The 25,123-nt window shown below is 42.7% G+C and overlaps 1 protein-coding gene across 1 annotated transcript in view; it reads right to left on the reverse strand.

Annotated features, from left to right (window-relative positions):
- RHOJ (ras homolog family member J) overlaps positions 1-22,186 on the reverse strand; it is an 84,203-nt gene extending 62,017 nt beyond the window's left edge. Inside the window, exon 1 of the mRNA XM_080659794.1 lies at positions 21,564-22,186. Coding sequence (XP_080515920.1) covers positions 21,564-21,804 — 241 coding nt within the window. The 5' untranslated portion in view covers positions 21,805-22,186. The remainder of the gene's footprint in view (positions 1-21,563) is intronic.
- Between the last annotated feature and the right edge of the window lie 2,937 nt (positions 22,187-25,123).

The raw sequence follows: 25,123 nt of genomic DNA on the forward strand, positions 1-25,123 counted from the left end.
AGGTGTTAGATAAAAATGGTAATATGGGAATCCTTACCTTATTTTTGACTTCAGTGGAACTATTTCTAGCCTTTTCCAGTTAAGCATTGCCCTGGCTTTTGGACTGAGATAGACAGATAAGCAAAATACCCATGTGTAAGTAGTCTGTTGCTGTATGAGAAACCACACCAGAATTTAGTGACTTAAAACAATAATCATTATCTCATGTTTCTGTGGGTTGACTGGACTTGGCTGGACAGCCTTTCTGCTTTACAATATGTCTGTTTGGGCTCTAGTCTTTCTGGAGCTTGACCTGGTTGGAGCTTCCAAGACGGCCCACTTCTATGTGTGGTAATTGGCGTTGACTTGTCAGGGAGCTCAGCTGGCACTGTTGATCAGAGTGTTTTAGTTCTAATTTTTTTTTTTTTCATATGGCTTGGACTTCACAACATTGACAGTTGGGTTCTAAGAGAAAGGAAGTTCTGAGTTTTGATGTATCAGAAAATCAATTCCTCTTCATTCTCTTGGTCAAAACAGTCACAGGACCAGTCCAGATTCAAGGGTTGGGGAATGAACTTCACCTCTTGAGGGCGGATGACATAGTTATACAGGGAAGGGAGAAATTTGACAATGGTCATCTTTGGGGGCTATCATATCATCAATTCCCTATTTTGTTGTTATTTAAATAAAAGTGTAAGGATTAATTATTATAGTTCTTTTTCAATCCTCATGAAGATGATCATACTACTTTTCTCCTTAGGCCTATTAATTTTATTAACAGATTTTCTAACGTTGAAATATCCTTAAATACTTGCCAGAAACCTCTCTTGCATCTGCCTTTATCTGACTTTTCATGAAGTACTTAGCTTCTGTACTCTGAACCAGGTCTGTGGCGGCTTCTGACATCTTCAGGTTATTCTCTTTTCTGGACTCTTTTATGTACATGGGCTATAGATCTTTTCTCTTCTAGGTGTACCCCTCACTTTCTTCAAAAAGCATATTTTTTTGTTGGCAGTTTTTGAGACCTATCACTAATAGGATCTCGCTCAGCTTCTTACTACTCCCTTTGTTTCTTCTGAGAATTCTGTTGTTTTTGGCATCCTTTAAAAAATATTTTGGAATATATGTCCTGATTTTACTGAAAATACAGTTTGTATTTTTGTTTTCTATTTTTTTTTTCTTTTGGAGGTTTACAGGAAGAGGAAAAAACTAGATTTTTGCAATTATGTTTATATGAGAAGTCTCAATGAAATATTACTAATCTTACAGAAGTAAATATTAAAATATTAAATTGATTTTCACAAGCTCTGAATAAACATTTTAGAGTTGAAATTGCTTGAGAAGGGAAATATTTTTGGTATTTATGGAACTTAGGGATGAGGTTATTATAAGTTAATAATTTATCTTCTTTGTTAGCAAACAGCCCTCTTGTAAGCTAGAGTCAATTTATATTGCTCAAGGGAGAATTTATCTCCTGCCTCAACATCCAACTATAGCTTAAAAATGTACCAGTGATAGTTATTTAAATGAGAAGAGTTGTTTAAGTGATAGTTGGATGCAATTACCAAAAATGCTTTTTCTTGATGGGGTTCCGGGGTTGAGGAGGAACAAGGCTGGGAGTTAGTGAGAGTCCCCAGGTTGTGGGTGTGGGATAAGGGTGATCTTGAACTTCAGAAGTCGGAGAATGCTAGGGAAATCAGAAAAGAAGCAGACAAAATCTTCTAAACTACCAACTTCTGCATTGATCCCAGTAGGGACTAATTGCACTTATTAACTACTTAGAATTTGGTATAAAGTAGGCCTAGATTTTTCAGTAGGCAATAAATTGTTTGAGGTATATTACCAACAGTAAACAGTAAAATTACAATTATGTCTTTAGAATAGAGTGCTTTAATATCCAAATGTTCTTACTGTGTGTCTTTTTAAGGTAATAAAAATGGATTTACATGCTTGATTAGAAATGATTTTTTCTGGTATTGCAGCTGGATGGCTTGGGCTGTGGAGACCCTTACGCTCCCCTCCCACGTCTGCTGCTGAGATAACGCCAGCAATTCTGAGGCGTTTTCCACCCACAAAAGGAACAAGCAGTCTGTGTGCATGAGGTGCAGCACACGAAGCAGAGATCTCTGGTCCTGAGCCTGATTTCTGGCACTGGAGCATCCATGCTGCTTAGGCATGTGTAGAGGAACAAATAAGGATTGGTTGCATTCCTAGGGATGTGGTCCTGGGGAAAGAGGATGTTTGGTCTCATGCCTTTGCTGTACCTTGTGGCTAATTACTTCTTATGTCATTCTATACTTGAAGTGCATTTAATAAATAAAGTGATTTATTACAACTAAGAAAAAGTAGCATTTGATAGTGTTTTATAGCACACAAAATGCTTTCATGTGCATTATGTAATTTGTAATTTCTTAAGGATGTTTGGCTAATACAGATTAGTTGCCTGGGGAACCTTACAATATTGTTATCAAGAAGACAGGTTACTTCCTAGATAACTTGTTTTCAATACAAAATTTCATGTTAGAGAGAGTTATAGTGATAAATTTGCTCAACAAGGTATTTTTAGAGGTACTCAGGGTAGAGTAAAATTGAACTATAAAATGAGACGATAGAAGCTTTTAAAGAGTGTTTATGAATAATACCATCTTCTCTTAAAAACAAACAAAACATGTTGCAGTCAATTTGCAGGGATGAGATTGAACCCTAATCTGGAAAAGCAGAATTGTGTAAGGGCAATACCCGAGGAATATTAATATACTAGTATCCTGGTGCATGGATTTGTGCACATTAAAAGGAAATTAATTAGATGAAATATTTTAATATTGCTATTCGCCCTTTCTCTATAATAGAAGTGTCAACCAAATTCACGATCAACAATGACAGATCGAAACACACACGTGTGATTGGTGCATGCGCCAGTCAACTTAACCCTTTATATATATAGAATAAACTTGCTTAATTAGACCTGCTTTCTGATTTAGCTAAACTTTTTCCAGCCTAGTGAAGCACCCCAACTTCTCTTTTGGGTAATTGTCAGCAACACAGCAGTAAATATCAACATGAAGCAGATTATTATTGTAGATCATGCAGGGAGAACAAAGGGTAAAATATTTAACTGCAGCAGTGTTTGACTATATTCTGCACAGTGAGAAAACCTGAAGTCATTTTCAAGTTCCACCATTTCTTACTTCTTTTCAGTTGGGTCAAGTTTATAAACTTTCTAAATCTCTGTTAATTTGCTAATGAAAAGAAAATGGGATTCTACCGAGTCTCCTATGTACAGACTCCAGGACTTCTGTGAGAATCAAATGAGATGAGGCATGGGAAAATGCTTCACGAACATTTGGTTGAACTGCAAAATGTTTGCATCTGGCTATAAAGCAAGTCGTGTTCCTGGGCTGAAGAAACTCCAAGGAGGCTAGTCGCTAGGGAGAGGAAGCCAGCCATTTCTATGTGACGTCATTACCTGGCACCAACAGCGACCATTTCCAGGCTGGGCTGAGCTGGGCTGTGGGCCTCATTTTGCGCCACGGCAGCATCAGCTGCGATTTGGTGGGCTGTCACTCTGGGGTGGTGGCGGGGCCTGTGTCCCACTTGGGGGAAGCCGAGTGTCGGTTTGTCGGTGCCAGGTCTGTGGTGTCATTTATTTTTAAATGGCCAGTGCCCATCATGGCATCTTCTGTGTTGAGCATCTGCCCCCTGGTGGTCAGTGAGCATCATTGCTACTGGTCAGAGGGAAGGACGGACACTTAGCCTTTTATATATATAGAAAGATATATCTCCTTTCTTCTTTTTCCTACCAAGAGAGTTGGGATCTCTCTCTCTTTCCCTCTTTCTCTCTCTCTCTCCTTCCACCTCCCCCTCTCACACACACACACTAAGAACATCCAGTTTTCTCATGTTACATGCCTACACTGATCCAGTGGAACAGGACTCCAGGCAGATCCTGCTGTTAAACAGCACCTCTCTTGGGGAGTAAGGTGTTGTTACCTTGTTAGGGATTTCAGGGAGAAGGTTTTCCTCTATTAGTCTTCATCCCTAGAATATAAGGATCTTGTTGTTTCTGAGACTTGATATTAAAACAAGAAAAAAGCAGAAATTTGAGAAATAATAGAGAAGGATTATTGTCTGTACCCAAGAAAGGATTCTGATGGATCCTTGTGGAAAAAGTACAAGGATTTGAGCCTGAAAGAATGTTGTCCTTGAAAAAGCACAGAGACAATTAACATAATTTTCTCTTTCCATAGATTTGATAGACATCGCTCAGGGTGGACTTGCATTCTTCCTTCCGAATCACTGATTAATTCACCAAGGAAGAAACACTCAACTCTTCTTCATTCCTCTTCTATCACAATGTAATTTCTGTAACTGAATTTCTATGATTCTCACATATACCTTTAAAATACTTCTTACACTTTTCCCTTAATAAAGGATAACATTTAAATGGTATTAGCATGAAATCTGGCTAATCAGGAGCTGCTTGTCAAGTTAATACGGCACTGCCTTTCTTTTAGAAGAGGGGCCTCCCTTTCCTCAGAGGGGAAGCAAAGCTCATGTACATACCAAAGCAAGTTTAGGGTCCTTAAAAAAAGAAGTAGAAAAACATGAAAAGACTAAATATGAACCAAAACCATTTTAGTGTGGCTCTTTCTTGAATATGTCATATATCTTTCAATAGCAGATTATTGATTTTAAGAACCATGAAAAGAAAAAAAATGTGCATTAAGTCTTCCGAAGTCACCATTTTTGGTTACTTTGTTTAAAGGTCATTGGTGCCCTTTTACAAAGAAAGAGAAAAAATGTGAACAATTTTTAATGGGCCAAATGGGTCATTCTGTGGGCTGATTCATCTCAACCTGAAAATGCTTTACTTGGTGCTCCTTTTCTCTGGGCTTTGAGTTAATTGCAGGGTTTGTGACAGTAACCAGAAGTTGGCTGTGAAAGTGGAACTAAGTGTCTCCATCAATGGAATAGAAATTCTCTTCCTCGTTTCATAGGCAATGGGCTTCTTCACTGTTCACGACATGGTGACAGATGGGAGAGCTGAGCAGTGATTATTTCACATAGGAAAGCTACGAGGGATGTACTAGCACCTTGTTACAGTGAAAGCAAATAAAATGTGTTTTTTCAAATGATGTGTGGATCCTTTGAAAGCTATGCATCGATTAATCTATATTCTTGACCCCCTTCCACAGCTTCCCTACTACTGTAAGCGCTAACACTTGGATATCAGTTGAAATTTTGGAAATGACTACCCATATATATAAATAGGCACAATGTGAAATAACTTCTTTTACTGAGTACATCACTATGCTTCAGGCTAGTTTATAACATGGTAGGGTCCAAAATAACTTATGACCTCTTGTAGATACTTCAGGGTTTGTGTATAGGTTGGCATGAAGATTTCTTTTTGTATCCAGAAAAATCCATGGAGTTCTAGATGACCTTGGACTGAGTTCTAGATTACCATGGAACATTTGTTTTTGCAAAACTGGAATTCAATCTGTGGTTACTGGTGAAATTGCTAAATAGCATGTTTGGCTTATGTACACTACTCTTAAGAAGGTTTTACTATGTTAACGGGTAGGAAGTGAATGAAGCATAAAAGTCAGGATGATTTGTAATCTGCTGCATACTAAATCCCAGTAATACTAGCTTGTCTGTTACAATGTCAGCATGAGTATTCACTGCTATAAAACACAGTGATCTATGGTAACCACAGGGACCAAAATGTTTCCTGTAATACCAAAACATGTGTCAACCTAAGAACACATTATTTTCCTCAGAACAAGGGGAAAAGACGTAAGATAGTGGTGATCAAAAAGATTATTTAGTCTAGACTTCTATATCCTGTTAGGGCTGCACCTAACCTGTTGACAAGATACCCATTCCTGCCAAACAATTATAAAAGCTACTGTGCACTGACTATGGATTTGAAATACAAGTTGTTTATGATGGACTTGAAGTGAATTCTTGAAAGCTTCCCATTAAAAATGGGAAAAGAATGGGTCATATATTTAATGGGCGTTGGAAAGGTCTGGATGTATTTATTATCTCAGGATGACAAGGATGAAAATTTCCTTGATCTTCAAATACATTAAGACTCATTATTCTGTGCATGATAATGAGGATTTCACTATCCTTGCTGAACTTGCATGAGAGGAAGTGGCTTTGATCTGCCACCTGATTAGTTTCACCTAAAAGGGAGGCTGGCATAGAGAATTATTAGGAGGGTAAATGAATAAAAAGAATAGTGTAAAACCTCTACAGCAAAGTTTGTGCCTAATATTGACAATTAAGATTGAATATTTACTCTGTCTCTTTTGAAAATTTTGGTTAAAACCTGTTTATTATTGAATATTCTTAAAACTCTTATTTACCATCTTGAACTATTGCAAGTGCCATATGAAATTCATTTTAGTTGAGAAAAGAAGCATTTAGGGCTCATAGTACAAGCTAATCCAATATGATCAGAGGGGAGAGAGAGCCATTCTTCACCTAACAACTCTTACTTTGACAAGTATAAAGTGCCCCATTATTAATATATATGAATATGTTCATTGAATGTCTTGCTAGCATACCAGCTGAAAATTAGTACACTTTCTAGAGAATGAATGGCTGCAATTTATAAACATCACTTATAATTCTTAAGAGGTTCATATCTGATATACATTAAGGAGATTATTGACTTACTGTTTTTTCTCTTAATTTATCTCATTATTATAAAAAAAGTGGTACAGTACATACTTTAAGGATTTAAATTTTTCTTTTTTTGCCTGTAGTATATGACATCTGAAAAACAGATATTAAATAGAAATCTTTAATATAATTGGGAAAACAACTTTTTTGCCTAAATTATTCAGAATTCATAAGTTTGAAATTTGATTGGAAGCAAAATGTTTTGGAATTTTTTTCCTAAAAAAATAAAATTGTTTTATATGTTTTAAACAAAGGCAGTACAATATTTCAGAATGTATGTTCATGATGCTTAGGATATATCCTTTTAGGATGTGGGAGGGTTAAATTCAACATAGAAAATTATCCTGACACTTCACAAAGGCTTCTAACTTTAGTGTAGTGCAGTGGTTAAGTCTGTGAGATGCTTGGATGTCATTCATTCATTCAATTAATCAGTCATTTATTCAGTAGATATTGTGGGGTTGTAGCCTCATTCCCAGGCATTGGGGATATAAGAGTAAATGAGACAGAAAGAACCTTGCCTTCATGAAGCGTGCATTCTATGGGGAGATAAGCAATGGGCAATTAAACAAACAACATAATAACTATAGAGGGAATAAGCAGGTTTTGAAAGGGAGCCAACTTAATCAGGGTGGTCAGGCCTCACTGTGGAGGTGACATTTGAACTAGGTAGATAGGGATATCCATTCTGACACTTAGCCATGTGATGTTGGACAAGCTACTTCTCTGAGTTTAAGTTTTCTTGTCTATGAAATGAAGATACTTATTACCTGGAGATAATGTTAGGCTCAAGAAAGATAGCAGTGGTAACACAAGGCTTGACACATATTAAATAACTAGAGGCCCGGTGCATGAAATTCGTGCACGGGGGTAGGGGAGAGTTGTCCCTCAGCCCAGCCTGTACCCTCTCCAATCTGGGACCCCTCAAGGGATGTCCGACTGCCCGTTTAGGCCGGATCCCGGTAGGATCCGGCCTAAACGGGCAGTCGGACATCCCTCTCACAATCCAGGACTGCTGGCTCCCAACTGCTCACCTGCCTGCCTTCCTGATTGCCCCTAACCGCTTATGCCTGCCAGCCTGATCACCCCCTAACCACTCCCCTGTCAGCCTGATTGATGTTTAACTGCTCCCCTGCCAGCCTGTTTGCCCCCAACTTCCCTCCTCTGCTGGCTTGGTCACCCCTAACTGCCCTCCCCTGCAGGCTTGACCGCCCCCAACTGCCCTCCCTTGCAGGCCTGGTCCCTCCCAACTTCCCTCCCCTGCTGGCCATCTTGTGTCCACATGGGGGCAGGATCTTTGACCACATGGGGGCAGCCATCTTGTGTGTTGAAGTGATGGTCAATCTGCATATTACTCTTTTATTAGATAGGATAGAGGCCTGATGCATGGATGGGGGCCAGCTGGTTTGCCCTGAAGGGTGTCCCGGATCAGGGTGGGGGTTCCCTTGGGGCATGGGGCGGCCTGGGCAAGGGGCCTGTGGTGGTTTCCAGGCCGGCCACACCCCCCGGCGACCCACGCGGAGGCCCTGGTATCTGGGATTTATTTATCTCCTACAATTGAAGCTTTGTAGCCTGGAGTGGAGCCAAGCCTTCTGCTCGCTCTGTGGCAGCAGCCATCTCTGTTGGGATTTATTTATCTTCTGTAATTGAAACTTTGTATCCTTAAGTGGAGGCCTGGGCCGGCCAGGGTGTGCGGAAAGTTTGGCTTCCTCCATTGCCGGGGAAACCCAAGCCTCCCTCCTGCTCTCTCAGTGGCCGCAGCCATCTTGGTTGGGTTAATTTGCATACTCGCTCCTGATTGGCTGATGGGCGTGGCTTGTGGGTGTAGCGGAGTGGTGGTTAATTTGCATATTGCTCTTTTATTAGATAGGATTAGCTGATTACTATTTTATTAAGTAACTGTAAATATTGCTGCAAAAGGACCAGGAAGCAGTTTTGTTCCTTATGGTGCATTCTGCTTCAGCCGCACAGATCGTTGTTTCTGTGTTGTTGGCAAGTAGAATCACATTCTAAGTCTGATTTACTAATTTGCTTTAAAATAGCTGGAGAGGCTCCAAAGGAAGGCTTGGTTCCCCACTAGCAAGAGCGCTTATCAATTGGTTGTTGAGATAAGGTTGCCTGAGTCCCAGTTACGCAATTTCTGCCTCTTACATAATTTACACGCTGTCTCTTTCAGGAACCAGATTCTAGTCCAAGTTGAAACTTTTTGGACTCTGAGAAATTGAATTTTAGGCGACTTTCCATTTTTTTTCTCCTTTTCCCCAAATGTTAGGTCAAAGCATGAAGAACAGAAGGATTTGCAGAAGGGAAACAGATGTTTCTGTTCATTTCACAATAGTAGAGTTGGATGGATATGGAAGAACTATAACAGCGTCCAAGACAGAACCACCCCAAAACACCCCAAGGATTTCAGGCTCTTTCCTGTTTTTTAAGACTCCTTTGCTGCAGAGGGTAAGTGTTCTCTGATTTCCCTCAGTGACCCCTCTGAAGGCCTGACAGTCTTGCTGATTATTGTTTTACAGGCAGCAGGCTCAGCCAACAGCCATTCATACTTATAAAGCTTTGCTAATAAGGACTGAGGCCTTTCTCCCAGCAGCTCATGCTTGGTGCACCCAAGGTAGCCTGGTTAGTCTCCTTCCTGTGTGGTGTCCCCACATTAGCCTGGTTAATCTCCTTCCTGTGTGGTGCTCCCACGTTAGCCTGGTTAGTCTCCTTCCTGTGTGGTGCTCCCACGTTAGCCTGGTTAGTCTCCTTCCTGTGTGGTGCTCCCACGTTAGCCTGGTTAGTCTCCTTCCTGTGTGGTGTCCCCACATTAGCCTGGTTAATCTCCTTCCTGTGTGGTGCTCCCACGTTAGCCTGGTTAGTCTCCCTCCTCCTTGGTGCACCCAAGTTAGCCTGGTTAGTCTCCTTCCTGTGTGGTGCTCCCACGTTAGCCTGGTTAGTCTCCATCCTGTGTGGTGCTCCCACGTTAGCCTGGTTAATCTCCTTCCTGTGTGGTGCTCCCACATTAGCCTGGTTAGTCTCCATCCTGTGTGGTGCCCCACGTTAGCCTGGTTAATCTTCTTCCTGTGTGATGCCCCCACGTTAGCCTGGTTAGTCTCCCTCCTGCTTGGTGCCCCCAAAGTAGCCTGGTTAGTTTCCGTCCTGCCCTGATTTATAGTCCCCACTTATCTCTGTTCTGAGTCTCTGAGGCTTTCCCAGCCTTGCACCAGCCTTCTCCCAACACTTTCTAGTTCTCAGCCTTGTATGTTCTCTTTCGTTCTGGGTCTCTGTGGCCCAGCCATGGGTACAGATCTTTTTGGCAAGCCCTCTGGTTCCTCATTTAGGAATTTTCTAGCTGTTTTTGAGCAGCTCTGAAGGCCTCTTCTGGTTTTACACATTTTCTCCTGTTAGAAGCTATCAAGTCAAGAAATTATAGGTATAAATTATATAAATTATATATATATATATATATATATATTAGTAATTACATGTTATATTTATTTGTAGAAATAAATATAAAATTTGTTGTTTTATATATATATACATAATTGATATATAAAATTATATATGTATAATTTATATATTTTAAATTGCTTTTTTACTGATTGATGGTTGATTATAGAATTGTTCCTCTTAACTTGATTTATAGGCACCTTTATGGCATAAAGAAGGGTTTCCTGAACTTGCTAAATTACATTAGATCAAACTATGAACTTACAATCTCCAAATGGTTTTGAACTCTAACATGGGAGTTTCATAGGGTTCATCTGATCAGAAATGCCTAAGATGCTTGAGGAAGTTTGTATTTGCAGCTCTATTTCTTAGTGGGTCTGGTGTAGCAGCCTTGGATGTCCAAAGACTGCATGTTTAACAAGCAGGTTTTTCTGATGACCAGGCAAACTCAAGAAATACAGGCTTGTCATTTGTAGTTGAGTAAACATCTAACTAAATGTGATGCTTAGGGTAGTTTATATTGTTATGTGGGTCTAGTGTGTTTAATGTAAAATCTATTAAAACTGGTTTGCTCTTTCTTTGGGCCTATAGCTCACCTCTCTTACAATTAGGTGTGGCCGAGGGTCTAACTTCTCTGCAACGAAATGTGAACAGAACTGGTGTGTAAGCAGCTTGTGGACCTGGCCCATCCATTACTCCTTGCCTTCACTACTTTGTATTCTTTCATCTCTCACTCTAGATACAGAGCACTACAAAGTCCTAGGCAGCAGCAGAGTCACAAGATGGAAAGAAGTCTGTCTATGAATGACCACGTGGAACGAACCATCTCAGGTCTGTGATCTGAGCAAGAAATAGAATTCTAATAGTTTAAATCACTATATATTAGAGCCTATTTGTTATAGCATCCTATCTTGTGTGCTGCTCTCATTAAAAAAACAACAACAACACTTAAAAAGTGTTGGCTTAGCCATTAAGTGGCAGGTGATAAAAAACAAACAAACACAGAACAGGCTGGAAAGATAAAGATCTATGTCATTCTGTGGCAAAATATTTACAAGGCTGTTGTCTGTGAAACATGGAAGATAAACCTAGTTCCTACAGAGTCTATAGCACTCAAAGGAAAGGTTGGGAAGTGCCAGAATTCTTATTGTATTTAGCAAGGTGTTACAAGGAAGAAAAGAGCTGAATTTGTTGATTTTAAAGCAGAGATAAATAGAACACATATTAATGGCCTCATAGAATTGGAAAATTGATTATTTTAAAAAGATATTTATTTATTGTCCTGACTGGTGTGCTCAGAGTTAGAGCATCATCCCGAGTACCAAAGGGTTGAGGGTTTGATTCACGGTCAAGGGCACGTGCCTGGGTTCCGGGTTTCCTCCCCCTTCCCCTCCTCACAACCTTGGCATATTGGGATGATAATTTGGCCAACTGAGCTACCTGGCCAGGGCAAATTGAATATTTTAGATTCCACAAATAGGAGATACAATTAAAAAAGGGTTTGAGAAAAAAAAAAGATTTGAGCAACAATATTCATTTCTTTATTTAAATAGGAGAATCATCTCTGTGTCAAAGATAAGACCCAACAAGTATTGCCCTTCCATCTAAGCCTACTGCTTCATATGGCCTCCAGGTAGCCAAGGTTAATTTGAGAGCAAAAGGCATTGGTTAGAGGAAGCAGACAAATAAAGCATGTTTAAGAAATTATGTCTAGGAAAGACACTTCAGTCTTAGATGTGGTTGCTGACACATGGAACTTACCAGAAGCCTCAGTAAATTTTGGAGAGTTGTATTTCCAAAGAAATGTCAAGCTTGGATTAAATATGCTATGACTACAAAAAAACCACTTGAGCCCCCAAACTGCACAAGTAAGAAACAGGCTCTGAAGTTGTGCAGCCCCCAAGGAAAACATACCCTCTAAGGTCCAATTCAGATGTGAGTCCTACAGGATAATGGGTGAGTAAGAAACACCTCCTGGAGAGCCTCGCCAGGGAAAGTCAAGAAGAATGGATGAAGGAATTCCTCTCAGAGAACAGCATTAGGATCAATTCCCCCCACTTCCAGGGCAGGGTCTTCCCTGTGTTTGCCTTCAGGGGTCTGTTATTGCTATGTGTCACCCATTCTTCCCTTTTCTGAAAGGGGACTGGAATATTTTAGTTATCCCATCCCCATCTGTCATTGTCCAGGGGGTTACTGTGTATATAGGACAGATAATTAGTCTTCCATTGGACCACAGGAGCCACATCTCCATCAAATGGAAAGGACAGTGTGCCACCTGCAGATGCTGGACTTTGACCTGCTTCAGTGACAGAATGGGACGCTGGGTGGTTCCTCTTAGGAAAGGGGTGAGTTTGTTTTGCATGTGGGAAAAAGTGTGCAAGGATATCTGGTGACTGGAGAGTTTGATGCAGGCAGAGATGGCTAGTTTCCATCAGAATCCATTCTTCCCTCTTTTGGCCACATAGATGGGCTTCATTTCCCAGCCTCACTTAGAGTGAGGTGTGGCCTTGCCACTAAGTTATCCCCTCGGAGTGCTACTAGAAATGATGTCTGTCACTTCCAGACCTGGCCCATAAAACTTTCTATTCAAGTTTCTCCATGTTCTTTCTCATTAGGCTGCTTGGATGCAGATAACTGGAGATCCTAGGGGATGGCAGGGTCACAAGATACAAGGAGCCTAAGTCCCTAGATGACCACGTGGAAGAAAGCAGCCCCACTGACTTAAATGCCCGCCCAAGACCATAAAATTAGCAAGGAACAGCCTTAACTGCGGTGTTAATCCCTTACATGTTTGGGTCTGTTTGTTATAGCGGGCTAGCTAACATTGGATTTTTGATTAAAGTTATTAGCTTAAACCGATACACTGCTTACTTGTTTGTTTACTGTTTCATGGCCTTCCCTTCTTCCATTACAAGGTATCTGACCTTGGGCAAATTAGTAAATATCTTTGGGCCCTGATTTCCTCATTAGTAAAACTGGGAAAATAGTAGCACCTCATAGGGTCATTGTGAGGAGGCAACCATCAATGTATGAAAATACAAGTGTGACTGAAGGACTATAGGAGTGTACAGTTGTCGTTATTGCTATGAACACACATTCTTGTGGTGTTTGGGTTTCATGATTAATACTACCACATGCTGAGATTGGGAATGATGAACACCCTGAATAAAAGCTGTATTGTGAACCAAGACAAAATGCTGAGTGAATACACATGAATCAGCTCTTTTTGTTTCGTGAACATTGGGCAAATCCAAAAGTTCAGAGTATCAGGAATGATGCCAGGCTCTCCGTGACTCACGGACAGTCCCTACTGAATTCATGATGGGATTTATCCTGACCGCGCTACACCCAGAAAATTAACTGTTTGGATTCTGCTAACTTACCCAAGGGGTGGCGTGGATTTTTGTTTGTGGTAAAGTAACTTTTCTGCCTGATCAGAACCTGTATCCTCACACAGTGGGCAGGGCCTCCACAGACCTTTGTGATCACGTGCTCATGATCGGTAAGAGAGACAGTCTCTGTTTTCTTCCCTGTCCTTTCCCGAGAGGCCTTGTGTTGCCCACCTTTACCTACATTTGTAGAACAGGCCAACTGTGTCAAAAAACATAGACGCCCAGTGTACTAAGCCCAATTCGCTATTTGACTCACAAAAAGAGGAGAGATGGCAGATTTTGAGAAAGCTATCCCAGAGATAAAATACGGTTTACCTGAAGCTCAACCTCAACGGGCAGTTAAGTAGTAAAATTTATGAAGCATTTCCTAGCTGGTCAGCGAAGAAGCCAGGATCTGTGGAACTAGAAGCCACAGTTGCTGGGAGCCTGTCCACGGCAGCCTGAATTGGCCACAGTCCCTGGTTTGTGGGCGGCTAAGGCTGGGAGGCAGGTGGATTCTGCAGGTGCAGTTTCTAAACTTGGGAGCATGGCTTTTCCTGGGTCACTCTGGGCATAGATACTTAATTTTCTTTCTTCTTCTTTTTTTATGTTTACTCCTGAGAGAAGCAGTTCACAGCTGACCACCTCTGCACTATACCGTTGCTTTCTGAGTGTAATTCCTACCCCTGGAGCCTCTGATCAGGATGGGTCTCATAGGCATCGCGGTGTAGAATGAGGAAGGCACTAGCCATATATTCCTGTCACTGTGCCTTTGGTGTAGCCTCCAAGAGTCCAGAAAAAGCATTAGACACACATCACAGTGCCGCAAAAAAGAGATATTGGGGGTTGGATACCTACGAGACTGGGTTTTGAGCAATCATTACATTGAGATGGAATAGAGTGAATGATTCCACTTGCCCATTCTTGTCTCCCCTTTCACTAATTTCTTTTAGATTTGTGTCTAAAGTTAAAATCCCGGTGATTTATTTCAAAGTCCCATGGGAGTTGTTTTAGGTTTCCTTTTGGCTTACAAAACATAAGTCGGATCCATTCTCCAGAGACTCTCAGGTGTCTTCAGAAGGAACAAGAGAGAAACTACCGAGTAAATGTTCTCAGACGGGCAGAACTGTGTCACAGCCCTGTATAGGCCTGGAGCTTTTAAAAATTTCACTTTTTATTTTATGTTATTCCCCACCCCCAAATTGGACCCCACCCTCTGCTTTGGCCATTAATGTTTTGATTGAATCTACCTTGGACCCATCACCATTTAATTAGGTAGAAAAAGTTAGAATTGACTTTGCAGCTCTCTGTGAAAACTTCCTTTTACATATCACTCAGTTGATAGAGCAACTAGATTCCTCCCCTTTTCCATGAATTGTGTTAACTTCCTGCATAGGCAGCCTGGGTTTGCAAATAGTGGCTTAGAATGAGTTTCCAAACACAGGTGGTTTACGACAAGCTCTAGGAGGGATGGGTGATAGAAGAAAGAGCCACAGACAAAATGAATTCTGATTCTGAGAGTGATGGAAATGGTGAGGTACGTCTTTTCCAGATTTCAGCTGAATGGGCTTATTTCACACACCCACACACATAAACATACAAACCATGGTCACAGTCTGACTCAACATGCACTCTGACTAAACTCAAAATGGAAGTGCTATCCTTTTGTCATGTCATGTGAAATATTATTTGCTAGTACTTTCTCAGTGGCGGGTCTGCTACAAAACTCAAGATTAGACAGGCAGGATAAAAATAGGATTGGAGAAGAAATGTGGTTGTTCATGGTAAGATGTGAAAGCTTTAAAGGTTGTTAGGGCATCTTGAGCCATCCTGAGGGGAGTGGGGAGCAGGGCCCAGAGGTATTTCTTAGGTACACCTGTAAAAAGCATGAGTGACCTTTTCTACCATCATTCTACTGCCCCCAAATTTCAGTCCTAGCCCTTAGTTGAACTTGGGGCTACCCCGGAACATGCTCTTTATATAAGAACTTAAGTGTTTGAGTGTGCCATCCAAAATTTAGGCAGGTTTTTGGATATATGTAGGAATTTTAATACATCCCATTTGTTACCAGATGAAATTTACACATTTAGATGTACATATTTGCTAGATCTGATATTGGCTACTTAGGTTAAGTAAATTCAATGATGCATTATAATTCCAGCAGAGATGAAATGATTATTTAATATGTGAAAAACATAGTTCACATGTTATGTAACAAATGTATTAATTTTATATGTTCATTACTAAAGAGATACCTATGGGATCAGCAATTTGTTCATTTATTCATCAAAGCTTTAATGGACCAGGAATTATCTTGGCACTAAAGGGCCCAAAATGAGGAGGGAATACTAATTCATTTATTCAATGCTTATCTATTGAGGGCCTATGTTGGGCTCTATTTTAGAAGCTGAGGATAGAACAAGACAAAGTCCTTACCCTTATGGAGTATACATTTCAGTGTGGGATACAAATGGTAAGCAAATATAAGTATAATGCCAGGTAGTATTAAACATTATGAAGAAAGACATAGTAGGGTGAGAGATTAAAGAGTGACTCTGCAGCCCTAACTGGTTTGGCTCAGTGGATGGAGTATTGGCTGTGGACTGCAGGGTCCCGGGTTTGATTCCAGTGGAGGGCACATGCCCGGGGTTGTGGGCTTGATCCCCAGTGCAGGAGGCAGCCAATCAATGATTCTCTCTCATCATTGATGTTTCTATCTCTCCCTCCCCCATCCTCTCTGAAATCAATAAAAAAATTTGAAAAAAAGAGTGACTCTGCATGTGTATGAATGTGTTAACTAGCATAGTCAGTTGAAGTTGAGGAGGATCTGGAGAAATAGTGTCAGGCTGGATACTAGAGGAAGAGCAAATACAAAGTCTTCCAGGGAGAACAGAGTTGAGTGTGTTTGAAGAATATCAAGATGGCTGGCGTGGCTAGAGCAGAAACACTAAAGAGCAGAGTTGGGAGATGACGTTGGAGAGATAACAGGGACGAAGTCATGGAGTTCCTTATAGACTATGATAAATGATGGGGTCTGAGTGTGATGGAATTGGAGGATTTGGGGCTGTGGATAATCCTCCTGCCAGCCATGTGCAGAACTGACTATAGGGGACAAGATTAGAAGCAGGGAATCTGGAGGTGTTTACAGTAGTTTGGATGAGGAATGATGGTGGCTTGGATAAGAGTGAAGGCAATGGAAGTGGGGACAAGTAGTCAGGTTTGAGATATATTTTGAATGTTGAGCTATTGGCAGAGTTTAGATGGAGAGGGAGAAAGGCACGGTCAAAGGAAGAAAGAACTTAAGGAGAGTACCAGCTTTTTTGTTCTGAGCAACTGGGTTCATGTACTTCTATGGGGAAGCCTAGGGGAGAAGTAGATTGGGGGAAATAAAGAAGTTCTGTTTTGGCCAGGTTAAGTTTGAGATGCCTGTTAGATATCCAAGTGGACAGTTGGATATCTGAGTCTGGGTCTCAGGAGGTTATTGGGGGCGAAGTACATATTTGGGAGTCATCTGTGTCTAAGTAATATTTAAAGCAATGACACAATATAATCAACCAGGGCATGAGTGTAAACAAAGAGGGTCAAGGACTGAGCTTGGAGGTATGCCAGCACTAAGTGGCTGGGAAGAGATGGAGGAAGCAGCAGAGGAGATGGAGAGAGATCTGCCAGTGAGGGCAGTAAAGACCAGGAGAATGTGGTGCCTCTGAAACCAAGTAATGAAAGTGTTTCAAGAAAAATAGCAAACTATAAGAAAAGCCTCCGAGAGACCAAGTAAGGGGAGGACTGAGCACTGAACACTGATTTGGCAAGACATGACCCTTTCCCTCAAGAGCTCACAGCACAGTGAAATTGGGAACCTAAGGAAATGGATAAATTGTTATCCAATGGTGGAAGTTGTGTTCTAGAAATGTTAACATTTCTGGAAATGGGTTGAAGATGGAGCAAGGAGCTCCCCTTGGAGAGGCAAGGAAAGCGACGTGGAGAAGATGTACCTTCGGATTCTGGTACATGAGGAAAGGGGAAATTATTGAGATTCATAAAACTGAAAAAAAATTTTTCTACTTGGTTATTGATTTTTCTATAATCACTCATGCACAGCTGATATTTCCTCTCCCAAGTGAATATCCCACTATTATAACTCTGTGTGTACATATTTATCAATTATCAATACTCATGATAAGTATAAGGACAGTACACATACTTCATCACACCCTCCTCGATTTGGAGGCTACTCTTGGAATTATATTTTTTTCTTTGTATAGTCTTTATCTTTTAGTGATATTTTAATTCCCTTTTAAAGGTGTGTGTGTGAAGAGACCCTATTTTTAATTATAATAGCTATGATGCACCTAGCACCTACCATTGTAAGGCACTGTTGTAAGAACTACATGTATTAATTTATTCCCTCTCCCCACAAAAATCCTAATACCTCTGTTATCCCTTTTATTACATTTGTGATAATTGAGGCATCGAGAGGTTGAGTAACTTGCTCAAGGTCACATAATAATGGCAGAGCCAGTATAAGAACCAGGCTATCTGGCGTCAGAGCTTACCATTTTGAGCAGTATGCTGTACTTCCATCCTTCCTGTTTTATCTGTACCTTCCTGGGATGGCCATCTACTGGGGAAACATATTCAAGGGATAGGCTTTCTTTGACTTGAACTACAATTTTTGAAAGATTCAGTAAATCAGTTGCATCCAGGTTGACATTTCAGAATAGTCTGGTAGGACCCAGGGACTGGATACTGGTTACTCCACATGGAGAAGAGAGCATTAGTTTTGTTTTGTTTTAACAATTGGTTATAGGTTCTCATGTGTAAGAATTTATCTCATAGATTTAGAGGACAGTGTTAAATAGGGCTAGAGTCTTTGTGATGGAGCAGATCCCTTTATTGATGGAAAAGTTCACTTCATTACTATCCTAGATGTATTTGTAGTCTAGTTGAAAGCATATGAAAAGACTGCCTACTTAAAAAGCTACAAAGTGCCAGGACAGTACGGTTCAGTGGTTGAGCATTGACCTATAATCCAGGAGGTCATAGTTTGATTACTGGTCGGGGCACATGCCTGGGTTGCAGGCTCAATCCCCAATGAGGGGCATGTAGGAGGCAGTAAATCAATGATTCTCTCTCATCATTGATGTTTCTATCCCTCTCCCCTTCCTCACTGAAATAAAAAAATACATATTTTAAGAAAAGGTACAAAGTATAAATTGGAGCAACAATGTTTGGCAATGCCTACTATGTGCAAATGATTGCTTTGGGTATAGTGGCTGTGATTTCTTGAGAGCTAAAATCATTGAGTAGCCAAAATCTTTAAGATGCTTTGATGTTCAAATAACAATAAGTATATGCACAATCCTATATAATAAAAGCCTAGGTAGTGTCACGCTCTCGTGTGACATCATCACAAGATGGCCACCACAAGATGGCCATCACAAGATGGCTGCCACAAGATGGCTGGCAGGGGAGGACAGCTGTGGGTGATCAGGCCAGCAGGGGAGGGCAGTTGGGGGTGAACAGGCCAGCAGGGGAGGGCAGTTGGGGGTGATTGGGCCAGCAGGGGAGGGCAGTTGGGGGGACCAGGCCAGCAGGGGAGGGCAGTTGGGGGTGAGATCAGACCAGCAGGGGAGGGCAGTTGGGGGTGACCAGGCTGGCAGGGGAGGGCAGTTGGGGGCGAGATCAGGCCAGCAGGGGAGGGCAGTTGGGGGCGATCAGGCTGGCAGGGGAGGGCAGTTGGGGGCGATCATGTTGGAAGGGGAGGGCAGTTGGGAGCAATTGGGCCAGCAGGGGAGGGCAGTTGGGGGCTATCAGGCCGGTAGGGGAGCAGTTAGGCATCAATCAGGCTGGCAGGTGAGCAGTTAGCAGGTGATCAGGCTGGCAGACAGAAGCAGTTAGGGGCAATCAGGCAGGCAGGCAGGCGAGCAGTTAGGAGCCAGCAGTCCCGGATTGTAAGGGAATTGGGCCTAAACTGGAAGTTGGACATCCCCCAAGGGGTCCCAGATTGGAGAGGGTGCAGGCTGGGCTGAGGGACAACCCCCCCCCCATGCACAAATTTTGTGCACCAGGCCTCTAGTTGAAATATAAAATAAAATAATTTGACTCTAGTGGAATTTAGTGGTGGTTCAACCTTTGATCTCTAATGTTTTTGATTTTGTTCGTTTTTTATTGGCTGACTTTATCTGTAAAGATGGTCTTATTCTCTTCTTTCTGAGACTACACTGTAATTGCTTCACTCAAGGATGGGGATGGGATACATATGTTTCAAAAACACTTGAAACCTCTTCCTTTAGGAGATTTTGAGTTCCACCTTTGATCGAAACAGTTTTAAAATTAGGTACCAGCCAGTTTTCCTTTTCTGGCAGAAAGAGGGTGTGGAATAAGTAACCTTACAACAATCCTAGTAACTTTAAGTCACAGACCCCATAGTTTCATAATTTGTTCTTTCCCCTCAAGGTGAAAGCCTACCTGTTCTTCTCTTTATCTTATTCTCATTAAAATATTCTTCCCTGGGCATAGTCATTATCCTATATAATAAAAGGCTAATATGCAAATCAACTGAACGGCAGAACGACCACTCGCTATGACGTGCATTGACCACCAGGGGGCAGACACTCAATGCAGGAGCTGCCCCCTGGTGGTCAGTGTGCTCCCACAGGGGGAGTGCTGCTCAACCAGAAGCTGGGCTCACGGCTGGTGAGCACACTGGCAGTCAGACATCCCTCAAGGGCTCCAGGACTGCGAGAGGACGCAGGCTGGGCTGAGGGACCCCCTACCCCCCCGAGTACATGAATTTTATGCACCGGGCCTCTAGTATTTTCAGAAAAGCTTAAGGGAGCCACCATTCAAATTTGTACCAATTGTTCTCTTAATTTCTACAAACACAGGAAAACCAGCTGGGAAATGGACACTGCGGCTCTGTCCCTGTCTGCTCTGTAATATTGCCATAAGCCATGTAAGCTGAGGAGGGGCGGGAGACTTAGGTGATTGTTTAGCTCTGGAAAGAAGCTACTTCCTGCAGAAAGAGGCTTCCAAATGGCCACATAACAAAGCCAACACTCACACAGGGTTCCTGTGGGCCGCTTCCCCTCTGGGGAGTCTGACCAAAGCCAGGGGAAGGAAAGTCTCCTCTTACCACATCCCAAATCTCTGATAACGCACCAAACTGATCACTGTTTTAAAACGTTATAAAATCAAGGCTATTGTGAAGTTCTGAAGAATTTCATGAACTTGCTTTTAAGAAATTAAATAAGATTTGTTTTGGAAATTAAGAGAAAAAGAGTAAAGTGGAAACATTTAGATAAGATATCACATTGATAAGCAGTCACACTACGAACTTTAGAACGCTTAAAAATACACATACCTGGAAGAATTAAGTTGTGACTAAAGTATGTTAACTATCATGCTTTAAATTATTTTATCCCCAAACTTGTCCTTTTGGGACATACTTTAAAAAGTTTTAGATTTTATTTTTTTCTTTATTTTTTAAAACCTATCAATTAAAATATTTCTTTTTCTTCAAGATACAGATTGCGTAATAGATATTTAAACCCCTTTATTACTTTCCCCCCACCCATAACCCCAGGAAAATCAAAGTACAGTAGTACAGCACCAATTGTTATATCAGCATGAAAATTCTGATGCTTATTATCCTCAACATTTTCATTTCTGAATGGCCTGTGGTGAATATAGGAAAAGTGGTAAGAACACTTCTTTCACCAGTTGTGTGGTTAGTGGTAATTTTTTTAAAAAAAAATTGTGCTGCAATTACACTACATTTTAAAATATTCACAATAAAAAAAGTTGATGAATCTCAGGCACATTTCAGGGAATTTCCCCTGTATTATTCATTTGATTTAAGGAGGAGGGGGGAGTGTTACAATACAAATCGATGTACCAATTGTTCTCCTAATAATTCCAGCAAAGTCCTTGATTGTATGTTATGCTAAGTTACCTGGGTATTGCCAGGCCCGCACCCAATACTGACATTAGAAACCAGCCAGGCTCCTGGGATGTCGGGGTGTCGCCTCCCACCTCACTCACCCCGCAGGCAGGGACCAGTCTCCCACCTTCTCTTACCTGCATAGTGGTCAAACACGGTGGGCACGTACTCCTCTGGGAAGGCGTCGTTGGCGTAGCTCATCAGCAGGCAGGTTTTCCCCACAGCACCGTCCCCCACCACCACACATTTCAGCATCTTCTTCTCCTCGCTGCCCCCGCAGCCGCAGCTGCTGTCACTCTCCTTGCAGTTCATTCTCGCGGCTCCAGCTGCTGTGCCTGAGCTGCTGCTGTGGCTTCTCCCGCTTCTCCCAAAGCCCATGAAGCTGCGGGAAGTGATCTCAAGCACCAGGCTTGAGATCACTTTGCTTTACTTTGGGCAGTTGGGATCCTACAGACTTGTTGGAGGCAGCTGGCATATGCCCTCTGGCTTACCATACTGGTAAAGAAAGGTAACACACACTTGGGAGAATTACTGATCCCTTTTCCCTAGCAGTTTGAGTCCAGAAACCCTCATTTTCACTGAGTACTAGGGGCTTCCTGGCAGTCTGGAAATTTCAGCAGCCTGCGGGTTTCACTCTGCTCTCCCTGTCTCCAGCCTGGCTGCAGACACGGGATTTTGCTGAATCTTCCCCATTTTCCACTTCACAGCTAACATGGAGGAGAGCTGGGCTTTTTAATGGAGTTTCCCCCTTGCTTCCTCCAGCCTGCCGAGTGTCAGGAAATCATGGGTTTCCTGCTGCATTCCATATTAGGATCCGTGGGCTGGGGAAGGCTGCAACAATGGGAGCTCTGTGTGCGTGTGTTTGTACTTCTGGGGAACGCTGCCAGGACCTGGAGTGGGAAAACACTAGGGGTCCCACTGCAGACTCAAGCTGTCAGACTTCCTGTTCGTCCACTGCTGGGGAGGCTGTTTGCCTGTGGCTGGCTGGGAAGAGGCTGATGAAAGGATGGAAACTGGGGAGTACTGTCTGCCACAGAAACAGGGGAATGGCTTAAGTGAGCAGAGAGAACCACACCAGCCGTTCTAGGATAACATATGACATCATCCCTCTCTGAGTCACCAGTTGAAAGCTCTGTAAATTAAAAATGGACAGTTCTTCACATACTTAAATGAGAAATCTTAAGCAATTCCTTCCTGCAATAAAGAGAAAAAAACCCGTCCGGGGTTAGTTACAGTGTTTCAAAGGGAAAGGTGGACCATAGGTGTAACGCCTGTTCAGGATTATAAGTTGCCACAGTTGAGCACAACGTTCAAACAAATGTGTATTCCAGACACAAGCATTTTTATGGACGTAGCACATAAGAAATCAATCAGATGTGGGACATTTGCATCTTCTTATTAGTGAAGAAACACACATGCTCACCCTTACTCTTGGAAATGAGTGTGTGGGATGGCTGTACTGATTTGGGTTAGGCCCCCAAATGCTGCTTTTACTCGGAGGGTTCCCTTTTTGATTTAGCCCCATCCCCTTGGGTCAGCCTGGTTCCCTTCAATTACAAAGGAACCATTGGCAGCTAATTTATTTGTCTGTTGGATCACTCAGAATGAAGCCCCTTTGAAGCTCTGCGTTTGATTAATGTACTTGGTCTTAGAAAAGAAGTGGAACTCGGCAAATGATTTTGACAAATGAGTCAAGTCCTTTTTTGATGGAGTAACTGTGTTTCTTTGAGATTTTTGAGCACTGATTTTTAAGTATTCAGAATATCTAATTGATTTGAGGAGGTTTCTTTCTCTGTGTGTGTGCGTGTGTGTGTGTGTGTGTGTGTGTGTGTATGAGAGTGGGAAAGAAGTCTCTGTATATCCACATATACACTGAGTGGACAGATTATTATGATCTCTGAATGCATAATAATCTGGCCACTCAGTATATATATTAGAGGCCCAGTGCATGAATTCATGCATGGGTGGGGTCTGGCCAGCCTGGCCAGAGGGAGGGGACATGGGCAGTTGGCTGGCCTGCCTGCTGGTCGAACTCCTGGTCGAGGGGACAATTTGCATATTACCCTTTTATTATATAGGATATACACTGAGTGGCCAGATTATTATTATTATTATTTTTTTATATTTTATTGATATTTCACAGAGAGGAAGGGAGAGGGATAGAGAGCTAGAAACATCGATGAGAGAGAAACATCGATCAGCTGCCCCCTGCACACCTCCCACTGAGGATGTGCCCGCAACCAAGGTACATGCCCTTGACCGGAATCGAACCCGGGACCTTTCAGTCCGCAGGGAGTGGCCAGATTATTATGCGTTCAGAGATCATAATAATCTGGCAACTCAGTGTATATACTACTGTGTAATAGATACAGCCCAGATTTCTTCTACAGTTACATTTGCCATAGTGCATGATGTCCCAAAATCTTTCCTATAAAGGCCTGGTGTTTTAGTCAGGTTATGGTATATTTACTAGGTTATATTGCCATGATAAACAGCTCCCAATGCTCAATGATCCTATCTAATAAAGAGGGAATATGCTAATTGACCATCACTCCATCACAAAGATGGCTGCACCCACAGCTGAGGCCAAGTTCCCGTAAGGAGCCTTAACAAGCAATCAGCAGGGACCTGAGGCTACGCCCTCCCCCGCCCCTGTGGGGCTTGACAGGGGACCTCAGGCCATGCCCCCCACCCTGGCATCAGGCTGGGGGACCTCAGGCCACACCCCCCGCCCCAGTGCCAGGCCAGGGGACCTGAGGCTACACCCTCTCCCACCCCCATTGGGCTTGACGGGGACTTCAAGGTGCTCTTCCCATCTGGTGCTGGGCTAGGGGACCTCAGGCTGCTCCCCCTGCCCCAGTGCCAGGCAGGGGGACCTCAGGCTGTGCCCCCCACCAGGTGGGGCTTGACAGGGGACCTCAGGCTGCACCCCCACCCCCCGCCCAGCAGGGCTTGATGGGGGACCTGAGACTGTGCCCTCCTGCCAGTGGGGCTTGACGGGGGAACTCAGGCCATGCCCCCCATCCAGTGGGGCTTGAAAAGGGATCTCAGGCCGTGTTCCCCACCTGGTGGGGCTTGATGGAGGACTTCAAGGCATGCCCTCTGCCCCGGTCTGGGCTGGGGGACCTCAGGCCACACACCCCCATCCTGGCACCGGGCCAGGGGACCTGAGGCTATGCCCCCTGCCCGGCAGGGCTTGACAAGGGTGGGACTGGCTGTCTGGATCTAGCCCAATGGGCGGGGGGAGCAGCCGGGTCTGGGTCTCATGTGATTTTGAGGTGCATTGACTCTGGGCCCCATGGTGAGCCCCAGACTCTGACAGGAGGAAGGTTTTCATATACATTTTACTAATTTTCTTTCATCTCTGACACTTCTATTATAGAGAAAGGGCAAATAGCAATATTAAATTATTTCCTCTAATTAATCCCCTTTTAATGTGCACGAATTCTGTGCACCGGGCCACTAGTATAGAATAACAGGCATGTTTCTTGCTTACGCATCTGTAGTGTGTCTTTTTGTCACCTTCATTCTGGGATCTAGGCTGATGGAGCAGCCACACGGAGAACATGGACGATCATCTCCATGGCAGAGGAAGAAATCAATGTGGGATGTGGCATTGGCTTTTAAGGCTTCCTTCTGGAGGCCACACTCGGTTGTCTACTTGTCAAGTGCTGTGCCTATGGGTTTACCTGTGTGT

The sequence above is a fragment of the Plecotus auritus genome (assembly GCF_963455305.1).
Source record: "Plecotus auritus genome assembly, chromosome: 1".
Lineage (NCBI taxonomy): Eukaryota > Metazoa > Chordata > Mammalia > Chiroptera > Vespertilionidae > Plecotus > Plecotus auritus.